This window comes from Balearica regulorum, chromosome 17 (assembly GCF_011004875.1).
Source record: "Balearica regulorum gibbericeps isolate bBalReg1 chromosome 17, bBalReg1.pri, whole genome shotgun sequence".
NCBI classification, from domain to species: domain Eukaryota; kingdom Metazoa; phylum Chordata; class Aves; order Gruiformes; family Gruidae; genus Balearica; species Balearica regulorum.
The window spans coordinates 4,354,115-4,374,419 of NC_046200.1; the positions used below are offsets into that span (position 1 = coordinate 4,354,115).

Here is a 20,305-nt window from a genome sequence, read left to right on the forward strand (position 1 = left end):
TCTCCGGAGCCCCCTTGGGAGCAGCCCGGGGTCAGGCTCACATGCAGCCACTTGCCTGGGTTTGCTTTGCCGTACTCTGCTCCCTGGCCGGGCAGGGTCAGCCCGGTCAACAAGTGACACTGTGCTGGGGGCAGGTCCTCACCCCAGACGGGGCTCTGGGCAGGTCCCTCGGGATCCTCAGTGCCGCTGGGCAATAGCAGCCGGCAGCAGGCCATCGCACCCTCCAGACAGGCTCCCTGCAGGATGCGGGAATGGCTTCACCTCCTCCAACAGCTACAGATGCTGCAGCAAAGCTCACAAGATACTGAGGCACGGTGCCCAGGAGGATTCCTGCAGGGCAGCCCGTGCTGGGAAAGCTGCAAGGTGCCCAAGATGCTGCAGATGGGAGTCCGATGTCCGAATAAACCTTTATGCCAAACTACCTGGCTTGTCTCCATCTTGCAGGTTCTTGAGTCCCACCTTGGCCCAAAAGCTTGAGGATGCTCTCGTAACACTTTTGGACAGTCCCCTCCTGCACAGCGTGCTAGGGATGAAGGCAATACCTTCCCATCCGGTCCTCTCCTCTCCCCTGCTCCCCAAAACCAACCAAAACCAGAGCCCCTGGCCAGGGCCATGGCCCCATCGTGCCCCCGCCTGCCGGCAAAGCCGCTTCCAAGGCAAGATAACCACACGGGACAGAGGGAAACCCAGCCAGGCTGTAGGCAAGCGGGGTCGGAAGGGAGAGAAATGTTGCTGGAAGCAAAGATGCGAGGCCGGCCCGTTGCACTTCGTCAGTCTTTCCTCAAATAGCTCCCGACTCCCAGCCACGGTGGCACGAACCCCCGGCGCCTGCCCTAAAAAGGCAGAGGATTATGACTTACCCTCGTAGGACAGCACGTGGCCCTTCTTCCCTTCGTAGATGACATGTCCTTTGGGCATGGCATCCTCTCTCGCCTTCTCTGCTCTGCTGGGGCTGTCTTCTCCGATTATCCTGGTAATGGTTCCTTTGTACAGCACTTCTGCCGGGGTGCCCTTGGAAAGCCACCAAGATCCATATTTAACAGTGTCACAAGCAATTAAGCAAGCGCGCGCACAGGGACAGGCTGTTCCTTGCGGGAGGCTGAGCGGAGGGAGAGCGCGCCTGGCCTCCGCTTCCCGGTGCGGCCAACGGCGAGGGACTTGCAACTTAATTATTGATGAGGACGATAACGAGGAGCGGTAAAAAGGTACGTGATCTGTACGAGGCTGCTGGGAAGAGGCGGGGGGTGAGAACAGCGCAGACCTACAGAACAGCAACTCTGTCACCCTGCGTGTTTCCGAGTAAGGTACCCGGCTCGCTTCCACCCCACAGGTTTGGGGGAGCAGATCTGGTGCCCTCCTGGGGACACCTCAGTGATGGCAGGGATGCTCGAGCATTAGCTTTTTCCCTGCGGCCTATTTTCCCAGCCTGGTCCAGGAGCCATGGAGATGTCCTGCCCACCCAGGGTACGTCTGCTGGCAGCGAGCGTGACCTTCAGAGAGCTGCCTGCGCACGGGAGCTGGCGGCTGGCAGCACGCCCGGGCGAGATGGCAGGCGTCAATGAGCCTGGTCCTGGAGCAGGTCGGGGAGCGAAGCCTGCCGGGTAGCTCTCCAACAGAAACAGCATCAGGCTCCTTACCTGGGTGGTGTGAACCGAAACCTCTCTTTCCCCGGAGGCACACATGGACACAGCTCACAGCCACCTGCCCCCCTCCGAATCCCCTTCGAAACACCCAGAGCTGGGTGTCCCTGAAGACATTGCTGGTGATTAAAACCCCCCACCATCACAACCCGTCACTGCCAACTGGAAACAGCCACCGTGCGGTGACACGTCTCCCACCCCATCGCAGGGAAGGCACAGCACGTTCTTGATTGACGCCCTCCTACTTTGCTCGTTTAAGCCCACCAACCCCCAGGACTGATGCTCGTGGGAAGCCTCGGGGAAGCAATGCCCCAGCCAGCTTTGCTGGTGCTTCCAGGTTGTGCCAGTGCCGACAACTTCCCCACCCCAGCCTGGAGATGCCCCTGCTCCGTACCAAGCCCTCTGAGCACCAGCAGTCCCCAAAACCCTGCCGCAGCTGCTGGGACGTGCCAGCACGCGGATTCAACGCTCTGATCGTTCGTCCTTGCAGTACACCCGGTAACGGCTTTCCCAGCCCCAGGTAAGTCATCTTCCTTCCGTGGACGTGCTCAGAGGGGATTTGAAAGCAAGTGATGACAGATGGCTTCAGAGCAGAGAGCATATATTCAAGATCTGCCTTCTGCGAACTGGATGACTAATCTGAGATCAAATATCAGCTCCGGTAGCCGGAGCTGCTGCCGGAACGGGGGGCTCCTTCTCCCCAAGGGGAGCAGAGGGATGCAGGCTGCTGGGCCAGCAGGAGAGGCAGGTAATGCTCTGGGTCTGGGCTTGGTACCTTATTCCCAAGCCAAACAAAGGAAACTAGATGGATTAATTAGCTGATGTAAAATAGCGTCTCAACAAACTCTGTTCACCTTCTGACCTCTGGCACGCGGTGCTCAAGACCCTCCATGCCCACCCAATGCTGCCCATAGCTGCAGCAGGGGCGTGCGAGGGGATGGAGCCTGCGTTTGCTCTGATGGGTTGTTTACAGCCCCTGAGCATCCGCTCCTGGCAGCTGTTGGATGCAGGGCACCAGGCGAGTCAAGCCTTTGCTCTGGGCCAGGATTCAGGTTCAGGTCCCCAGGGCCAAAGGGAACGTGGTCACCCTCCTTGAAGGATGCAGGCAAAAATCTGAGCGTGAGTGGCTTTAAATATCTGAATGATGGCCAGATAAAATCCCCACGGGAAACAGATTTTTTTTTTTTTTAATGCTCTCCGCTCTGTTAACAGATGAGCAATAACTCACACTGCAAAAAACTATCGCCCGCTTGCCAGCTGCTCTTCTGAAGATGGATGGTGGAGATTAAGGCCAAAGTATCTTCCTGCTCCAGAGAGCCTTTGGCCAGGACCCCCAGCGCAGCAGGCTCAGCCCTGGCAGGAGACCTCGCTACCTTACACGCACCTCGCAGCCTCCCTCTCCCCTCCGCCTGCCTGGGCCCTCCACCCATCTCGTCCTTCTCTTCACTCCACTTTCTTGCACTGGCAAGATTGTTTTCCCAGAGCCATTTAAAGCTGCTTTCACCTCGGTTCCTGACAGCTACGAAAAGCAAAGGGGGCTTTAGACATGCTGTAAGGCTCCGCATCGCTGCTTGCCGAGCTCTGCTCTTCTGCAAGCTCGGCTCACAGGACAGGGCTCACGTCAACCCCAGCGGAGGCTGTTGGCGAAGGCTCTGGCCACAGACTCCTCTGAGGGGCTCCACGGGATGGGAGCATCGCAGAGCCGTGCTGCTCAGCCCTGTGCCGCGTGCTTGGCGTACCCTGCAAACCCCCGACCCCCGTGTCCGGCACCGCAAGCTGCAGCCGCCAACACCCAGGAAGCAAAAACCGCCGGAGATGAGTGACCTACGTGCGTGATGGATCCTCGGTAGGTGATGGGCGACTCCGGAGGGGGTCTGGATGTGGGTGTTCCCTTGGTGATGCTCCCTCCCGAGGCAGAGCTGAGGGAAGTACCTGTAGGACACAAAGCCAGTGAGCTGGGGGATGGATTTGCTGTTCAGCACAAAACCTGTGGGGCCGAGACTACTGACTAAGCGCAGGATTCTACCCAATCTCTTGCAAGCTGCGGCACTGGAGGGGAAGCCCTCCAAGAGACATCAGTGTTAAATCCCATGCCTTGCAGAGCCCTTTCCACCCCGTCCCCCTGAAGGACCCAGACCCGGGGCTGGGAGGTGGAAAAAATGGGTATTTTGAGGCTACCAGCTCCCCGCTGCCTCCGTGGAGGGTCTGAGCAGATTTATGGGCCCAGGAGAAAGCACAGCCTGTCTCAGCCTCTCCTGATGAGATCAGGGCAGATCTCTGGTGAGATGTAGCTCAGAGCGGTTTGAGTTCATTCTCATGTATCTGTCCTTGGCTGGAGCCAGCCCACCGTGCTCAGGCTGCTGACTGCCTTCACTGGGGGGAGTTCACAAACCAGAATTTGCACTTAAAAGCAAGACCTTTGCATTTATTTTCTTCTGCCTAGCTAATGGGGAAAGAAACATGGGAGGGCTATATTTAAATGAAATGTGGTTCCTGCCCAGCCTGAAAAAAAAAATCAATGGAATTCAAACAGGTCTTGCTTTGTCTCAAGCAACAGATTTTCGGGTGGCCCTTGAGCATAAAACCTCCACCAGGATCAATGCCTGAAGCCCTGATATAGGGAGATGGCTACAAATGCTGAGATACTGTACAGACCTATCTGGTAACACTGGAGAAAAGGGGTGAAGAGACCCCTTTGGCTGGGCACAACCCCAGAAATCAAACCTGAAATCACCGGGCAGCTGCAGCCAGTGCGGCATTCGCCAGGCTCAGCAGTGCCAGCATCCCTCCCCTCCCGCCCAGGCTCCTCACCCCGCAGGATGGAGCCCTCCTGGGACGGCTGCAGCACCAGACTTTCCAGCTGGCTGGCCTGGCTTCTAGGAGAAAGTTGTTCCTGCTTTACTCCAGGAAAAGGCACTGGAAAATATTAACCACGTATCAGCGTAGGTGCAGGGCACGGGGCTGCAGCCCTCGGCTGCTCGAAGCTTTCATCTCTGCCAGCCCCGGCTCGGCATCTCCTCGGCGCCTTTGCCGTCCCCATCGCTTTGGGATGGCCTTCACCAAAGCTGCGGTGGTCGGTCGACTGCACAACCGCCGGCCAGCGAAGCCAGATCCTTTGCCCTGGCAAAGGCGCTGCCGGGTGCTGCCCGCACCGGGACTGGAGCTGGCGTTGAAAACCCAGTGCTGGTTTATAACAGGACCCACACGCAGCAGGACATAGGGCCCGTATCCCTCCCCCCTCAGACTTGGTCCCTCGCCCATCCCCTCCTGCTGTTAAGAAATGCTTCCAAATCTGCAGACTAAACACTTTCTTTGTTCACTTCAGGCCATTTACTCTTTATCCTACCGGCCTGGGGAGCGGCAATGTATTTCCTTCCTTCGATCACAGTATTAGCCAGAGGGTATTTATAGGCTGGGATGCATCCCTGACCGAGTTGCTGCTTTCCTATACTGTGCAAATTTAGCTCCCCGTGTCTCTGCTCTCCCGATGGACTAATCCTTTCATCCTCTTAGCAGGTCTCTCTGCGCTCCCTTGCCGTGTCCTGCGCTCCTCCTTTACCCCGTGCCGCTAAGCTCGCTGCCCGCTGCTCTCAGAGCACGTGAGAAATCACTTGCCTCCCAATTCCTTACCCAGTTTCTTGGGATCCATAGTCAGCGGCAGGCCCATGGTGATGGAGCCGACAGGGACCTTGGCGTGCTCGGAGCTGTAGGGTGTGTGGAGCTGGATGGGCATGCCCTGCGGCACAAGAGGAGAGGTCAGGGAGGGGCTGCCGGTCCCTGCGAGGCATCCCCGGCTGCTCGCACCCCATACCCCACCTGGGAAATGGATCCGACGGGTCTCTCCAGCACGGAGGGGTGCTTGGTGGAGGAGATGAGGGGAGGAGGGTTGGAGATGCTCGCTAGTCTCTGCAGCCCCGAGCGAGAGCTCTCATGCAGGTTTAGTGGGATTGGGTGTCCTGTGCGGAAAACACAAGTGTGAGCAAGCCCGAGGCTGCAGCTGTCGGGGAGAAAAGGGGCAAGGGAGGGAGCGGGGATGCGGCGAAGTGTCCGGCTAGGAGCCTGCACTAGGATCCAAGTGACACGATTGTTTTGGGAAGGACTGGAATAGTTTAAATTACCGCCTTGTTCCCTCTGCAGCCAGAGGATGTTCTGCGTCCGACTCGTCTGCCCTCCAGCCAGAGAGGGACAGCGCAGCGAGGGATTAAACCTGCCTGACTTTGCATGAAAGTGACACAGGGAGCGCCCGCACTGCTCTGCGACAAACCACGTCCCTAAACCTGCCCCGGCCAGAGCTGGGCCACTCACCTGGCCACCCTCAGGCCATTGCATTAGCAGTGAGGGAGCTCCGGGCCAGGCCAAAGGAAGGTGTTATTATCAGGTTTCTGCTGAACCCTGTCTCTTACCCCCCCAAAAAGCTGCACTGATATAAGAGCATGACCTGTGATACTGGCTGCAACCACAGGCTCTGCCCTCAGCCCCGGGTCAGGACGGAGGGCACGCGTCACGCAGACGGTGGCTTTTACTTGCCTGGTGGGTTATATTGAAACAAGTGGGGCTCCGCCTGGGGAGAGGTTTTTATCACATCCCGGGAGTAGGACAGGACAGGGGGCCAGCACGAGGCGGCTGTCGGCTCCGTGCTCAGCTTCTGAGCCTCTGCGATGGATGAGAAATGCACGGACTTTTCTGCAAGGGAAACAGAAAGCAACCAGCTTGCTCAGTGGCCCCACAGGCGAGCCGTCCCTGCGGGCACGGGCAGGAAAGCCAGGGCCAGTTCCCAGCACGGGAAGTGGCTTCAGCTCAGTCCGACCTGGCCCTGAGATGAGGGCTGAATTCCCCAGCCAAACTAAAAAGAAAAAGCCCCTGTCACTGCCTGGATTTGACAGCATTTATTTTACTCAGATGCTTAAAGCGCAGCGGGGAGGACGGATGTCCGTGCTCGCTGCCCGCTGGGACCTCCACAGACATCCCACCCTGCCCAGGACAGATGGCATTTGGCGTGCAGGCTGTCCCTGGGACGAGCGCACGGTCCAGCTCCTCACCAGGGCTTGGTCACACGCAAACTGCTCCTGGGCAGATCCCACCTGTGCCCACAGCTCTGCATCAGCCACCACGGCAGAGCTGGGGGGATTAACGATGGTCTTGCCAAACCCTGTGCTGAGGTTAAAGCCAAGAGACACCAGCGCTGGCATCCCTCCGGTACGCGGGGACGTCCAGCAGGCACTGGCTCGCTGGTGACAACATGGTCTGCGGCGTGCCCAGGGAGCTCCAGGCCGCTGCCAGGCACCACTGCACGCCGGCATGCCGGGAACAAGCTCATCCCTACATCACATCGCGATGCAAAAGCTCAGCCACTCTTAAAGGACAGCTGCTAGATATAAACCATTTGCAGGCTGCGGGAAGCGGTCAGAAATAAAGGCATCAGCTTCTTGGACAGAAAGGGAATAATGTGCAGTGCCTGAAGTGAGCAGATGTTCTCCGAACACCTGGGACAACCGCGCTGTACGAGACTGTCAAAGGCAAATGAAGATCAACGCAGGCTCTGCGGGATGACCGGATGCCTCTGCAAGGCGCTGGGGCTGGGGGCAGGAAAGCTTCCTGCAATTATCTGGCACGGGGTATACTGGATGCCAGGCTGGGTTCACCCTGGCTATAAAAAAGGCTGATCGGAAGCCAAGAGGTGCCTAACGATGGAGGAGCTGTGCTGGGGACGCCTGAATCCCGCCATGCTCCGCAGGTAAAAGAGGGGGTTCATCTGCATCAGCTCCATCCCAAGTGCATCCTCACACTTTGCTGAGCAGACGGATGAGATAGCCTTCACTGGATGGATTACAGGCAGGTTTGGGAGGATTTGCTTTCATTGATAAACACTTAATTTTGCACTGCCGTTCTTCCCCAGACCTACCTGCACAACATCTGCATTGACCAGAAATTAGAAACTGGGCAGTAAACAACAGCAATCACAAATGAACCCAGTCTTTAGCCATCATTTTTTGATAAAAATAGATGCCTGAATCCTGCTAAGCCTAATAATAGGGCAAGCAGATTATCAGAGGCCCAATTTAATGAGGCTTTACTGCATTATCATTATTAATGCTCAGTGTACTCAGAAGCTGGGAGATTATTCTTGTCCCCTTCAGTGAGAGAAGAAATCCGTTATCGGCAGGCAGAGGTGTCCAGGCACACACACCTCTGCAGCCTGGCGGGGCCGGACCTCGGCTGCGGCCTCTTCTCTCCCCACGCTGGATCCCAGAGGGGATCCCTTCACCCTGCCAGTACGGGGGAACCCAGGCACACCCTCCAGACCGACGGAGAGGCCCTGGCACGTCCACGCTCCCTGATTTTCTCCCCTTCAGCTCAGCCCCAATCAGCTCTGCTCATGCTGGGGGGGTGGCAAACGGCGCTGGGATGTCCCGGTTGAAGATGCTCTCCGACGCCAAGGCGCTGTTAGCCAAGGTTACGTGCACCCTGGATGGCTCTTGGAGAGCCCCATCCTCCTCCCCTCCCCGCGGGAGCCGTCTCCTCCCCTGCGTGCCTCTCCAGCCTGTGAAATGCGGCCAGTTCCTAATTGCCCCCGCATTAGAGAGTGGCTATAACTCAGCCAGCTTTTGATAAAATAGCACTTAAGCGGGGAAGAGAGAGTTCCTATTACCGTTTATCAAGCCCCTGGAATGGGAGCGAAGGAGTCAGAGTTTATATGATCTGTCATCCAAATTAATGCTCTTGGCTCCCCATCGCCTACAAAGGCCAAACGCAACACAACTAAATCAACACAAAACATAACGCTGGCTTTCAAACCGCCGAGCGATAACCAAAGATATGCCCGACGGCGACTCGGCAATGGGAAAAGGGATCCGTCTGCCTGTCGGTGAGATCCAGGCAGGGCTGCCTGCCTCTGCCCGGTCCTGCGATTAGCAGCTCGTCTTGGAAGGCAGGGGAGGGGAGGGCAGTGCTCAGGAAGGTACGGCTCGGCTGGCCGCCCTCCAAGCCGATACGGCCCCAGCCAGCGGCTGCGAGGCAGCCAACGCCTCGGCCAGGATGTGTGCAAGACTTGGCTTTGAAGCGGATCCAGAGCGGTGTGAAGGATGTTAATCTCCGGAGCGGTTGCAAGAGTTCAAGCTCTCTTATCGAGCAGGGGAGGAACGGGTGTACCTGCTCCGGCGGAGCCGGCCCCTTGCTCGGAGGTGGCACGGGGCTGCTCTCCTGAAAGCTTTGCAGGCTGTGCTGGACTCTCCCGTTTAACGCGAGGTCCGTGTAGAGGTGGTGTGGCAGCACGATGTCTGCAGTCTGGATGCCTGCCACTTCACTGGGACGCCTCAGAGAGCAGGGGAGGACGTACACAGATTTGCCAGGACTATCTGGCTATCTCCCTTCTAACCCCTGATCCACAGCCAGGATGTGCTCCAAGAGGCAGAGACAGCGCTGAGCAGCTGCCTGAGTCCATACCCGTACTGAAACCAGGGCTTTGGGGGATTTGATTTCTCCCCTCAAAATGACTTTCATCACAGACCTGCTGGTTTTCAAATGGGAGATGCATTCCCACCAGGAACAGGGAAGACCAGCCTATCATTCCCTGCGCAGCCCAGACCCACGGCTACGCAGGGACTGGAGATCACACAGCTGGAGCCCAGGACCTGCTAGAGATGTTCGCAGGGGTACAGGGAGGCGTAATTAGTTTCATTAACATGGAAGATTCAGAGTGCTACAGAGGTGTGAGAGGAGAGAATAAAGCCCTTCATATCGTTAGTGCTTTGCAGAGAACAAAGCCATAAAAAATCCACCTGGGTACTAGATCCTTGCATGTAGTAACAGTGCCAACAGGTTGCAGAATGGCGTGGTTGATCTCCAACCCCTAAATCCTGCCTCGTACCTAACACACAGATCTGCCTCACCTCATCCTCCTGCGGCCAGGAGGAAGCCGGAGCTGCAGCACTGGGACACTGGCGATGCAGAGCTCCGGGTTCGAGCGCTGGCCGTGCCACGCAGCTCACCAGGAAGCTGAGCTGTGCAAGGCCAGATCTGCACAGGATTACGGCGCAGGAAGAGATCAAACCTGATTACCTGCTGCCAGCGGGGAGAGCTGGAGGGGAACTGTTCCACCTGGGCAGCAAACATGAGCACAGCTGGAGACAGGACTTCACCAGTGGCAACACCATGACTCGGGGAGGGCGGGGAACTTCCTTTCATTTGAGGTGAACAGTCACCCTCCTTACTTTTATGCAAAGTATTCTGGAGGTGTGATGCATACATGGTGCTATTTATTGTTTAAAAAAAAATTGGCCAAGTGCTACCAACCAATTCTTCTTGCAAGCACACCATTCTGTCCAGAGGGACACGACTGCTTGAAGAATAAACACTTGGGGCTGGACACTGCAGAGCAGGCAGCTAAGATCCTGGCTGCTGGAGGGTGAGCTAGTGCACCCATTTTCCAGCAAAGATCACAGCCCAGGTCCAGTGCGGATCTGCCTCGTCAGTGTAGTCCCATCCACCATCCATCTCCATGCATAAGCAGGTAATTTTTGCAGCTGCAGCCATCCCTGTGCACGATCTAGCACTGGGGGACATCGCACCCACCCAGCCCAACTTCCCTGCTCCTCTGATCCTGCCACAGCGTCTCGTCTTTGCACACAACTGAACCGCAGGCTGGCTGAGAGGGGCAGGGACGCAGACTCTGAACTGGAACAGACTCCGACACTCAGATTAAAACCACATTTAGAGGATGGTCTCATCAAGACTTCCCGTCTCTCCTTAACCTTGATCCCCAGGTGCTCAAGCTAATAACGCTTCAGATGCTCTACGGTGGGAAACTCTGAATTGTTCATTAGGCAGCCAAACCACATCAGAGCTATTCCGGGGAGAAAGCACTGGGAATCTTTATAGGAACCTTTGGACTCCGAGTCACAGTATTAGCATTGATTTTAAATGAAATAATGGTCCCCACTGAGCATTAAAAGCATTCTTTACAGAAAGCCAGCAAGGTAGAAAAGAGCCATTGTACCCGGAGCCCTGGCATGCCTCCAGGCCCCTTTGCTCTCAAGTGAATGGCAGAGACGCTAATAAAGGCAATCTTCACCTCCTCAGTGCTCCACACTGGCCCTGTGTTTGCTGTAGGCTCAATCAGACATGATGTACTGTCTAATGAACATGGGAAATTAGCCATGCCTCTCTGGTCCTGCTTCAAGATGCTATTAAAGAGCTTCCAAGGGTTGAAGCAAGCCTCCACCTAAGAGGAGGAAAGCTGCCGGCTGCGTACAGCTGCACACATCGGGCATTTCTGTGCAGATAGACACACACCGACGCGTGCACCCTCCTACCTTCCTTGTCACCAACAGCGGGGCTCCTGCTCTTTCCCCTGGGACTGCTGCTTGGCTGCTGCTGCTCCTTCTCAGCCTGCTGCTGCTGGGACTGCGATAGCTTGCTCGGGGGTACATCCTCGCGGGCAGACTCGTGGGCTTTTGTGATCTGCTGCTGGTAGAGGGCCAAGGCATGGGGAGGCACCTGAGGCTTCACGCTTCCACTCTGCAATATCCCCTCCGAGAAACCTTCGGAAATCTGCAAAGCAAGAAGATTTGGTGACACTTGTCATGCGCTGTTGACATCCGTAACAGTCTTGGAGACGTCAAGGGGTTAGGAGAAGCACCTGCCCCACACTGTCACTGCAAGTCTTACCAGCCCAAACAAGGCTCCAAAGCTCACCAACCACGGGAGATTAAAAAAGCCCACAACAAAGAGTATCGGCTCTCTGCTGGTGATGCTACAGGAGCGCCTCAGACTTCCCTTGTTCAAAACCTCTAATCTATAGTTAAGTGCTTGTAGCTTTTGCCAGAAGTCACATTACAGCAGCCACATCTCAAGCTGTAACATGGGAAACTGGAAGAGCATCAGGAATGGGTCCTCCCTGAGAACACAAACCCCAAAAGCAGGGATTCCTTCCCTGCCCACCCTGTGACGCTGCTCCTCTAGTGCTGACCCTGGAGATACCGGGGTGCTTTTTGTCACAGCCCAAGTCACTGCACCGGGAGGAACCATCAGCCTTGGAGAATACATGTTTTTTCAGTACACGTCTACGGAGTAGCCAAAATGGGGGACCAAGCAGAGCTTCTGGATGAGGAAAAGCAGAATTGCTTTTTATGTGGTATTCTTCAAGCACACGAGATGGAGAGAAGCGCAGGCCTGGGAAGGTGCACACTTGCTTTTTAAAGCAACGAGAGGCAGCAGTCACGTGCCAATGAGCTTTTTCTGTCCAGACCTCCCACGACTTTCTGATAAAAGAGCTCAAGGGACATCCAAACATTGCTGGCAGAGCTGCTCCGGCAGCTGGGAACACGCTCTGCACAGAGAGCACCTTCCCTGCCGGGGGGCTCGCACCGCCCAGGCACAGCTCTCTGCAGACCACGAGCTCGGCCATTCGCAGGGACGAGCGCATCCTTGCAACCCTGACGCACGCCACGCAGGGGACGCAGCCCGATGGAAGAGCATGCACGAGGCACACGCGGCCGCCACGCTCTCAGTCCCGGCCCTCTCTGGTGGGGTACTCACGATGGGAGGGATGGCAGCAGCACGCTGCTTCAGCTGCTTCAGGTCCAGCGGCTTCTGCGGCGAGGAGTTCAGCCTGGCATCGCTGGCAGTGTTGAGCAGGCTGGGCCGGGGGGACAGCAACCTGGAGATAAAACACGCACGTCAGCCGGGCAATGCCATGAACAAGCTCCACATCCCATTGCTCCCCCACGTCCTGCACCCCTCTGTTTTATGCTGCCAAGCCTACAGGACATACTCTTCATCAGAGAGGAGCGTGCTGGACCACTGCTGGTTGCTGGGAATCTGGACTCTTAAACACATCATGCACTTGGGCTTCCAGCCTTGCAAGCTGCTGCGCCGGCCCCAAACCTGTTTAGATGGCAACTACCGCTCCAAAGATCTCAGCATCCACCATGAGGGCGCTTGTTCGACAGGAGGTTGCTCAGCAGGAAAATCTGCTGCACTGCCCAAAGCACAGGGAACCCGCAGCCACTGGGGATGTGTCTCAACCTTGACCTTGGTGGGCTGCGGGCATCCCTGGGTCATTTTGGTCTCCAAGGGCAGGCACAGAGGGGAATGCAACCCAGCCCAGCAATACCCAGCTAGCAACTTGGGCAGCTTTGCTGCAGGATGACAAGGCTGGGGGGGCGTGGAGAGCGGAATGGGATGCAAATCCTGTTTTCCAGAGAAGACAACTCCATGGGGATCCATGCTCAGAGACCACAATGTCCAGCTTGACAGGCTCTCGAGCCCTCTTTCCCTCATCCCCTACGCTAACTATTTCTAGCAAATCTGCTGCTGTTATCCAGAATCCACCCGAGGGAGAACTGGAGCCCGGAGCTGGAGCTGGGAGTTACGGAGCAGGGTGGCCAGTTCAGATTTCATTTGGGCATCACGCCACTCCCCGGAGCTCACACGTGGTGCTTGCCCGGCACCTGGGATGGGCCTCATGCTCCTCTTCAAGACTGTCTTTTATTAAGGTGCTAAAGCCTGGGCAAGCAACCACGTGCATGCAGCCAGGATGCTCGAATCACTTGAAAGATGAGAGGTTGGATTTGGATGGGATTTGGTGTTCAGCCCAGCGGCTGTGCAGCCCCGCACCCTCTCCATTTGCTCTTCCCCTCAGCTGAGTTGCCCAGTAGACACTCAGACAGCCGTACCGAGCCCCCCGTGCAAACAGTGAAAGGTGGGCATCTCCATGGTGCCGCCAAAACGGAATGGGGATGGAGGCGTGGAAGCTCACAGGTCAAACCCTTGGTGTGTTCCGCTCCTGAGCCTGTGCCGAGACCCCAGGGATCACATCTCTCCAGGCCATCTCTGCTTTCTCTGTCTCCCAACTCCAATCTGTTGAAGCCAGTTCATAGTTTTCAAGCTTTACAGCTTGATTTGTTTATTTTAGCTGTTATTTCACTGCTCTCTTCAGCCTATAAATTTCAAGGTCATCCCATGCTCACCCTTGGATGAATAAACAAGCGTGGCGGGGCCATGTGTGGGGAATAAACTTACTATGGTGCTGGGACCGCCCCAGCCCTCGCTCTGCGCAGTGCCTGGCATCGGAGGGAAGGGGACCCACCTCCAGGTTGGGACCGGGGTGCTCCGATTAGGCACCCAGGGGACACCAGGTGAGGAGCAGCAAACCTGAGCTGCTCCCCCAATAACTGCAATGACGTCTGCCCATGGGGCCACACGGGTGCTGTGAAGCCATGCCATGGGGTATGTGGGGCTCCCGGCAGGGTGCGACGCCCCAAAAGGCTGCTGAGACACATGGATGGGGACAAGGGCACCCGGCATTTGCTCCCAAGACCTTCACGCCACGCTGAGCTGCAGCACTGCTCTTCTGGGGCGGCCAAGCTGGGGACACCCTGTATTCACAGCATCGCAGCCCTGGCCCCGCTCCCGTGGCACTTTGGGCTCTGATTTTGCCCAAAAGAAGCCAATTTTTTTTATAATTCTTTTTTAAAAAGGACAATTTTTCATCATCTAGGAGGCAGGGCAGCCAGCACAGGCTGCCAGCACCACGCCAGCTTGGCTCCCAGTGCCAGCAAAGAGCTCCTCTCCTGCCGCTTCATCCCCGACGCCAGCGTTACCGGGCCGGTAACACATCACCCCAGGGACGAGACAGGTCCTGGCGCTCAGCGGGAGGTGACAGACCCGGGAGCACTGGCCCAGCTCCACGTCACTGTGGCTGCTAGTGACACGGGATGGATCTCAGCAGCCGCGGTTGTGCTCAGCACCGCTCTCCTCCTTGGCAGCCGTTCTTACGGGACACATAGCTAAACAGCCTGATTTTCCAGAGACCGGCAAGCTTTATCAGCAAGCGGGGTCCTGCCAGCCCTGGCAGAGCAGCCACCCTGCGCACTCGTGGCGCTTGCAGAGATGCTTTTAAGCACCCTTAAGGTCCCTTTAAGTGCACTTAAGATCCTCAGGCTTCCTAAAGCCCTCCAGGATCCTGGCGCTTAGGAAGCCAGAGTCAGTATTCAATTCATCAATATGCAAATGGCATAATTTATTATGTCCCTCCCAGCAGATCTTGTGCCGGTCACAGGGCTGTCTGCTCTGCCCTGGAAGGCACCGGGTGACCGACCCTCAGCATCTCGTACCCACCCAAAGCCAACACGGGCCCTCCCAAACCCACCCACCAGTCCCTAACCATGGGTGAGGGCGCTGGGAGGGATGGCAACGGGATTTGAGCAGGAAGGGGTCGATAGACACACGGGTGAGCCTCGGCAGTGTGGAAACGTCCCCTCCCAGGCATGAAGCTTTGAGGGTGACCAAGACGCTGTGTTCCCCAAACTCCTTCACCTTCCACCATGGAGACAGGGACCAGTTTCATTGCCAGACGAGCCAACACACTAACACGTGATCCAGCCAAACAATTCCTTGCACACGTAGTGGTTGTGCAAAGGTGACAGCTACCACATTTCCCCGATGGGCTTCCCCGAGCCAGGGCCACGGCAGCAACGCGGCGCTGGCCCGGCACAGCCCTTGCACCTACGGCTGAGCCAGCGACCAGGACGCGCAGGGCAGGGGTGGCTCGGTGCAATGCTTACGGGCAGGCGTCTCCTCTCTGCGCTGCAGGTCTGCAGCGGGTGACTGTGCACGGCCTCCCTCACGCGTCCCCGTCTGGCGTGACCTCCTGCTGAACGGCAGTACTGGCAGCGCTAGCAGCAGCCCCCTTGCAGCACACGCTGCATGGAACCACGGACAATTTCAAAGCCTTCTTCAGCTTTGATGAGTTAAGGCTGTGACTCCTTGTCCTGGACTTGTCTTTGCTAGTGTGAACACAGGAGGATGCGAGAAAGGCTGCCCCTACGTCTCACGCCGACCCTGCACCTCTTCCCTCTTGCCGTGGGGACACCCCAGCCACCCTCCGTCCCCTTCTGGGAGATGCTGCAGACAGCTCGGTGCTTTTACAAGCACAGGGAAGAGCACCCACGCCCCGCTGGCGCTGGGTGGGTGGGCGAGCATCGGGTGATGCGGTGACGGGGCGGCTCACGTGGCATCTCGGCAGCCTCGTCCTGCTCATCGCAAGTCACACTGCAGCAGCGCGGCTGCGGTAACCGCCTGCGAGCGAGCAGCCCTTGGTCGCTGGGAAATGCAAGGGAACAAACCTACACTGGGGAAGGGCACAGAGTCCCCACCGGGAGCACAACGATGCCAAAACCTCCGATCCGGCTGCGGACTGATCCCACAGGTGCTCCGGGGCGTCCCGGGCTGGGCAGTGCCAGGCGCCGGTGTCGGCTGTAGCTTTCCCATGCCGGCAGGCTCTGCTATCACCCGCGCTACACCGCCGCACCGGATAAGAGGAGTGGCCCGGCAGCTGCGGGACGCCTGTTTAATGTTTAATATTCCTGGAAGCTGGTAACTGTTTGACAAGAGAGATATAGGCGCTGACTCAGCGAGGAGCCGGGGATGAAAAAGTCGTTCCCAAGACGACTTGCTCCTTTGCTGCTGGGCAGTCGGTACAAGCCACTGCTGTCCTGTTTTCAGTTGGGTTAATGTTAAACTTGAGGAGTGCAGCCCCGCTGGCCTCACTCTCCCTTGCTGGGAGGTTTTCTCCTGTCTGGGAAGGAGGAGACAGTGGGGAGGGGTAGGTCTGGACTCCATCCACTGCTGGAGAGGAGCACTGCAGCCAAGAGGCCTCAGCCCTTGCACGGGGCCGGGGCCAGCAGCATCTGCACCACCCCTCGGCATGGTCAGTACTGCTTCCAGCTGCTCGGCAACGAGAGGGGCTGCTCCCCCGGGGCGGCCGGACAGCACAGAGGATGCTCCCGCACGAGCAGCACTCACCCGCCGGCTCCTGCACCCGTGGCAGGGAAAGCGCGGAGGCCCGTAGGGGTGGCTACCTGCCGCCTCGTCCGCTGCTTTGCTTCGTCGGTTTTTTAAATAGCCCCATCCAGAGTTGCGTACAGCCCACCCGGCCTGGCAGCACCCGTCTCGCTGCCAAACTGTCCCCTGCAAACCCATGGGAGGGATGCGGGATGCCAGCCTCTCATCCCAGCCCAGCTCCGAGGCCGGGAGCGGGGAGGGAGTGACGTCCCTATGTGTGACAGCAGGGTGGACTCGGGGGTCCCTCCTGACCCAGGCGCCTATCTGGATGGAAGCAGGAGCCATTAGCGAAATCAGCGCTAAAGACGCATGTATTCATATATATTCTTTAAAAACCAGGAAACCCTCTCCTCATTTGTGAGGCTCTTGGGTGGGGAGGGCTCTGTGGGAAGGACCAGGAGGGGAACAGGACGTTTCTCCAAGGAGGTCAGCGTTTCCCCTCCTTGCCCCAAGAACCATCCATGGAGGGTCAGAGGTGGCCTCAGCTGCTGGTCCCAGGGGTGAGTGGAGGGTGGAGGGCTCGGGACCACAGCGGCTCAGGTGCAGACCCAGTGGCACGGCCCCAGGAAAGCTCGCACAGCCCGCACCATTCTCCTGCCTTTACGGCCAGAATGGATAATTCACCCCCACAAATCCAAGCAGCATCTCCGCTGAGGGAGCAACTCGCCCCCTCTCTGCACTGGGAACACGTCCCTGATGTGACTTCTCTCCTGCCAGTGCCAACTCAGACAGAAACCGTTCTCAACCCTGGATGCTGGCAAACCAGCCTGCACCTCTGCACAACTCCGCTGTCCCCGAGGACACATCCTGCTCCGTTGCATCACTCAGATGGGCTGCGGCCAGCAGACGCAGCAGATCTGCACCCAACACCTGCCCACGGCCATTGCCCAGTAGCACCCGTACATTGGGACATCGCACTGCCCGTTGTGTCACGGCCCCTCTGCAAGTGATGGGCCAAAGGGTTACGGCCATGTGGGGACACAGCCGGGCACGTCCCTTCACCTGGGGGAGTGCCTGAGTGGTGATATTCCTAAGAAGGAGCTCACAAAAGTGCACATGGGCACTGCGGCACACAACGGAGATGCTCATCTGGCCCTCGGGCCGTGCACTTGCCCACCTCTCTCCCTGCTCCTACCTGCTCTTGTCCACAGCATCCTGCTCGTCCATCTCGTCCGCACTGCAGGTCGCGCTGGAGTCGCTGTCGGGGTTCACCCCGGGGCCTTTACTGCCTTTATGGCTCTCCTTCTTCTCAGCCTTGGGCGTCCCCTCTGTCCCCGCTGTCCCTCCGCTGCTGACGCCGCTTTCCACCTTCTTGTCATTCCCCTTGTCCTTCTCCTGGCTGTCTTCGCTCTCCTCCTTCTTCACCTCGCTCTTGCAGGGTTCTTCACTCGCCTTCTCCTCTGGCTCCTCCGTTTTCACCACGTCCACCACCAGGTCCTCCTGCACTTTCTCCTCGCTGCTGGGCAGCTCGGGAGCTGCCTCCGACGGAGGGCTGGCGGCAGGAGCGGGGTTGGCGGGGGAAGCGGTGGGAGCGTCGAGGGGTGTTGGAGCCTCTTCCAACTTGACTGCCGGTTCTGTGCCGGAGTCACCTCCCGGCCCGGGTGGTGCCTTGGCCCCGTTTTCGCCTCCTTCTTTGGCTTCGGGCCTTGGCGAGGGAATGCTCTCGGTGTCGGAGCTGTTATTTACTGCAGCTGAGAAAAGGGAAGAAATAAAAATAAGGATCAGCCCGAGATTCTCGCTTCCCATATCGCTGCCTCCGCCCCCTCCCATGGGAGGAGAACGCCCTCGTTCCTCCGAGGGGGAGATGATCCCAGGGCTGGGAGAGCTGCGCCGGGATCCCTGGATGCGGAGCCTACTAAGCAAAGGGGATGCTCTGGGAGCCTCTTCGCTCGCCCAGCACGACAACTGTTGTTAACCCCCACCCAAACACAAAACCACACGCCCAAAAGCCTGGAGACTGAGTGACTGGGTTTTAAGGGAAAATCCTGGCTGCTGGCTGGATCCGCAGGATGGGACCTGCTCCCTCCTCACCCTCTCACCCGTGGCTCTGGATCAGCTCTGCTCCCCCAGGGCCAGGCACCTTGCTGGCACCCTGCTCGCTGACTTACGTCGCCCGTGTCCCTGGCTCTGCCACCCCTGGGGCAGCTGGGGACCATCCCAAAACACCGTGCATGTTTGTTGATATTTAAGCTGCCAGTGGCAGAAGAAAGGAGGTCAGGGTCGGTGAAAGCAAAGTGCTGGCAGTGCTGTGGGACAGGTTAATCATTACATGGAAAGGATCATTCTCAAATCTGCCACCAATGGCTTGAAGTGAGCTGGATGCCCAAGCGTCCAGGCACCGCTGCAGAGGAAGGTGCTGCTCAGAGGTTGTTTCTACGGCTGGGGAGAGGATTGTTCCCTCCAAGCCTTTGCCAGACAAACGCGTCCAGGGCCAGGAGCACCAGAGTTCCACAGTCCCATCTCAGCACGTCCCCACCGGGCAGGGCTCTCGCGTTTGTGCCTGAAGGCTTGCACACACGCATCCCTTGACTTGTCTCTCTCCACAGCAGCACAGGCAGCTTTCGAACGCCAGCGAGATGAGTGACACCAGGGGGATTGTGTCCCAAGAGCTGTATGTCTGAGCACATCCACGCTTCCTTGGCAGGAAAACGCTCCACGCTCATCAGGAATCTCGGCCTTCTCCAACCTTTACTCACTTGCAATCAAGTAATGAGGTATCCCGTCCCCCACCCAGCGACAAGGTTTACAGCGTGTTTGGCCAAACTCTCCCTGACTGCCCCTCGATGCTATTCCAAACGCCACACCAAGACACCCAACCGGTGGCTCGTCCCAGGCTCAGCCGAACTCTAAGCTCCAGCACCACACTCCCTCTGGACTCTGAATCTGCGGTCTACATCGTAACCCCCACGCCAAGTCCTCCCCCCCACCCCAAACTATCGCCTGAGCATCCCCAAACGTCACCCCGAAGCCAAGGGACATCTGCTGCCTACCATCACCCTGGCACTTCTGCACCCTGACATTTCATCCCCCCTGCTTACGCCCTTCTTCAGCTCCGTAGCCCAGCCCAGCAGCAGAACAAGAGACGAGGCTCGGAGCATAAGGCTCGGGAGCGTGTCGAGAGATCTGTCTCTAATCTCAAAAATACATTGTTTCCTCTCAGGCAGTCTTACAAAGAGCAATAACTACCTTTTACTTTGCGCCTCTGAGTCACGTATCACCTCGCACAAAGATTTACCTGGAATCTGCCTCGTAATGAGTCACTCACAACGATGATTTGAAAAGATTTCCCATTTCAAGTCCCATTAGCCTGGGTGCTAAGGCCAGGAACCAGCATGGTGCCAGCAGTGATGGTTAAGTTATTAAATTAGTTTGACAAAAGTCAAATGGGGCTATTGTTGGAAAATTATGCACATTTTCTCCAAACTCGCTGCCGTGCTTTCTAAGCGATAAATAGCTGAAAATTGTCACTTTCAAGTTGTTTCTTTTCTTTGGAATGGCTGGGAGGGAGGAAAACGCTGCCTTAGAAGAGAAAGGAGGAGGAAAGACCTGCCAAGGTACACCAGCCTCGCTGGTGGGAGACTGCGGCTTCCCCTGCCCTTGCTGGCAGTGTGGGCTCCACTGCCCAGGCAGCAGCGGCAGCGATGCCCTGATGGGACGGGGATGGGCACACGCAAACCTTAGCGGGTTAGCCCTCCTTGAGCCCATGCCAAGTTCCTCGAGAGCCCGCAGTGGCGGCTATCTAACCCTGCCGAGCGTGCACGATCCCCCTTTCAGGGGAAAACACCATGAAATGTGGTTTACAAGAGCACGTAAGTGTGCCA

General features: G+C 57.4%; 1 protein-coding gene across 1 annotated transcript in view; it reads right to left on the bottom strand.

The window, feature by feature from the left end:
* The window catches only part of NCOR2 (nuclear receptor corepressor 2), a 253,337-nt gene that overhangs the window by 23,205 nt on the left and 209,827 nt on the right, over window positions 1–20,305 (bottom strand). The window contains exons 20-28 of the mRNA XM_075769454.1: window positions 17,620–18,175; window positions 12,177–12,297; window positions 10,952–11,189; window positions 6,168–6,323; window positions 5,457–5,596; window positions 5,271–5,376; window positions 4,452–4,556; window positions 3,469–3,572; window positions 861–1,011 (exon numbers count right to left, since the gene is read on the bottom strand). Coding sequence (XP_075625569.1) covers window positions 861–1,011; window positions 3,469–3,572; window positions 4,452–4,556; window positions 5,271–5,376; window positions 5,457–5,596; window positions 6,168–6,323; window positions 10,952–11,189; window positions 12,177–12,297; window positions 17,620–18,175 — 1,677 coding nt within the window. The remainder of the gene's footprint in view (window positions 1–860; window positions 1,012–3,468; window positions 3,573–4,451; window positions 4,557–5,270; window positions 5,377–5,456; window positions 5,597–6,167; window positions 6,324–10,951; window positions 11,190–12,176; window positions 12,298–17,619; window positions 18,176–20,305) is intronic.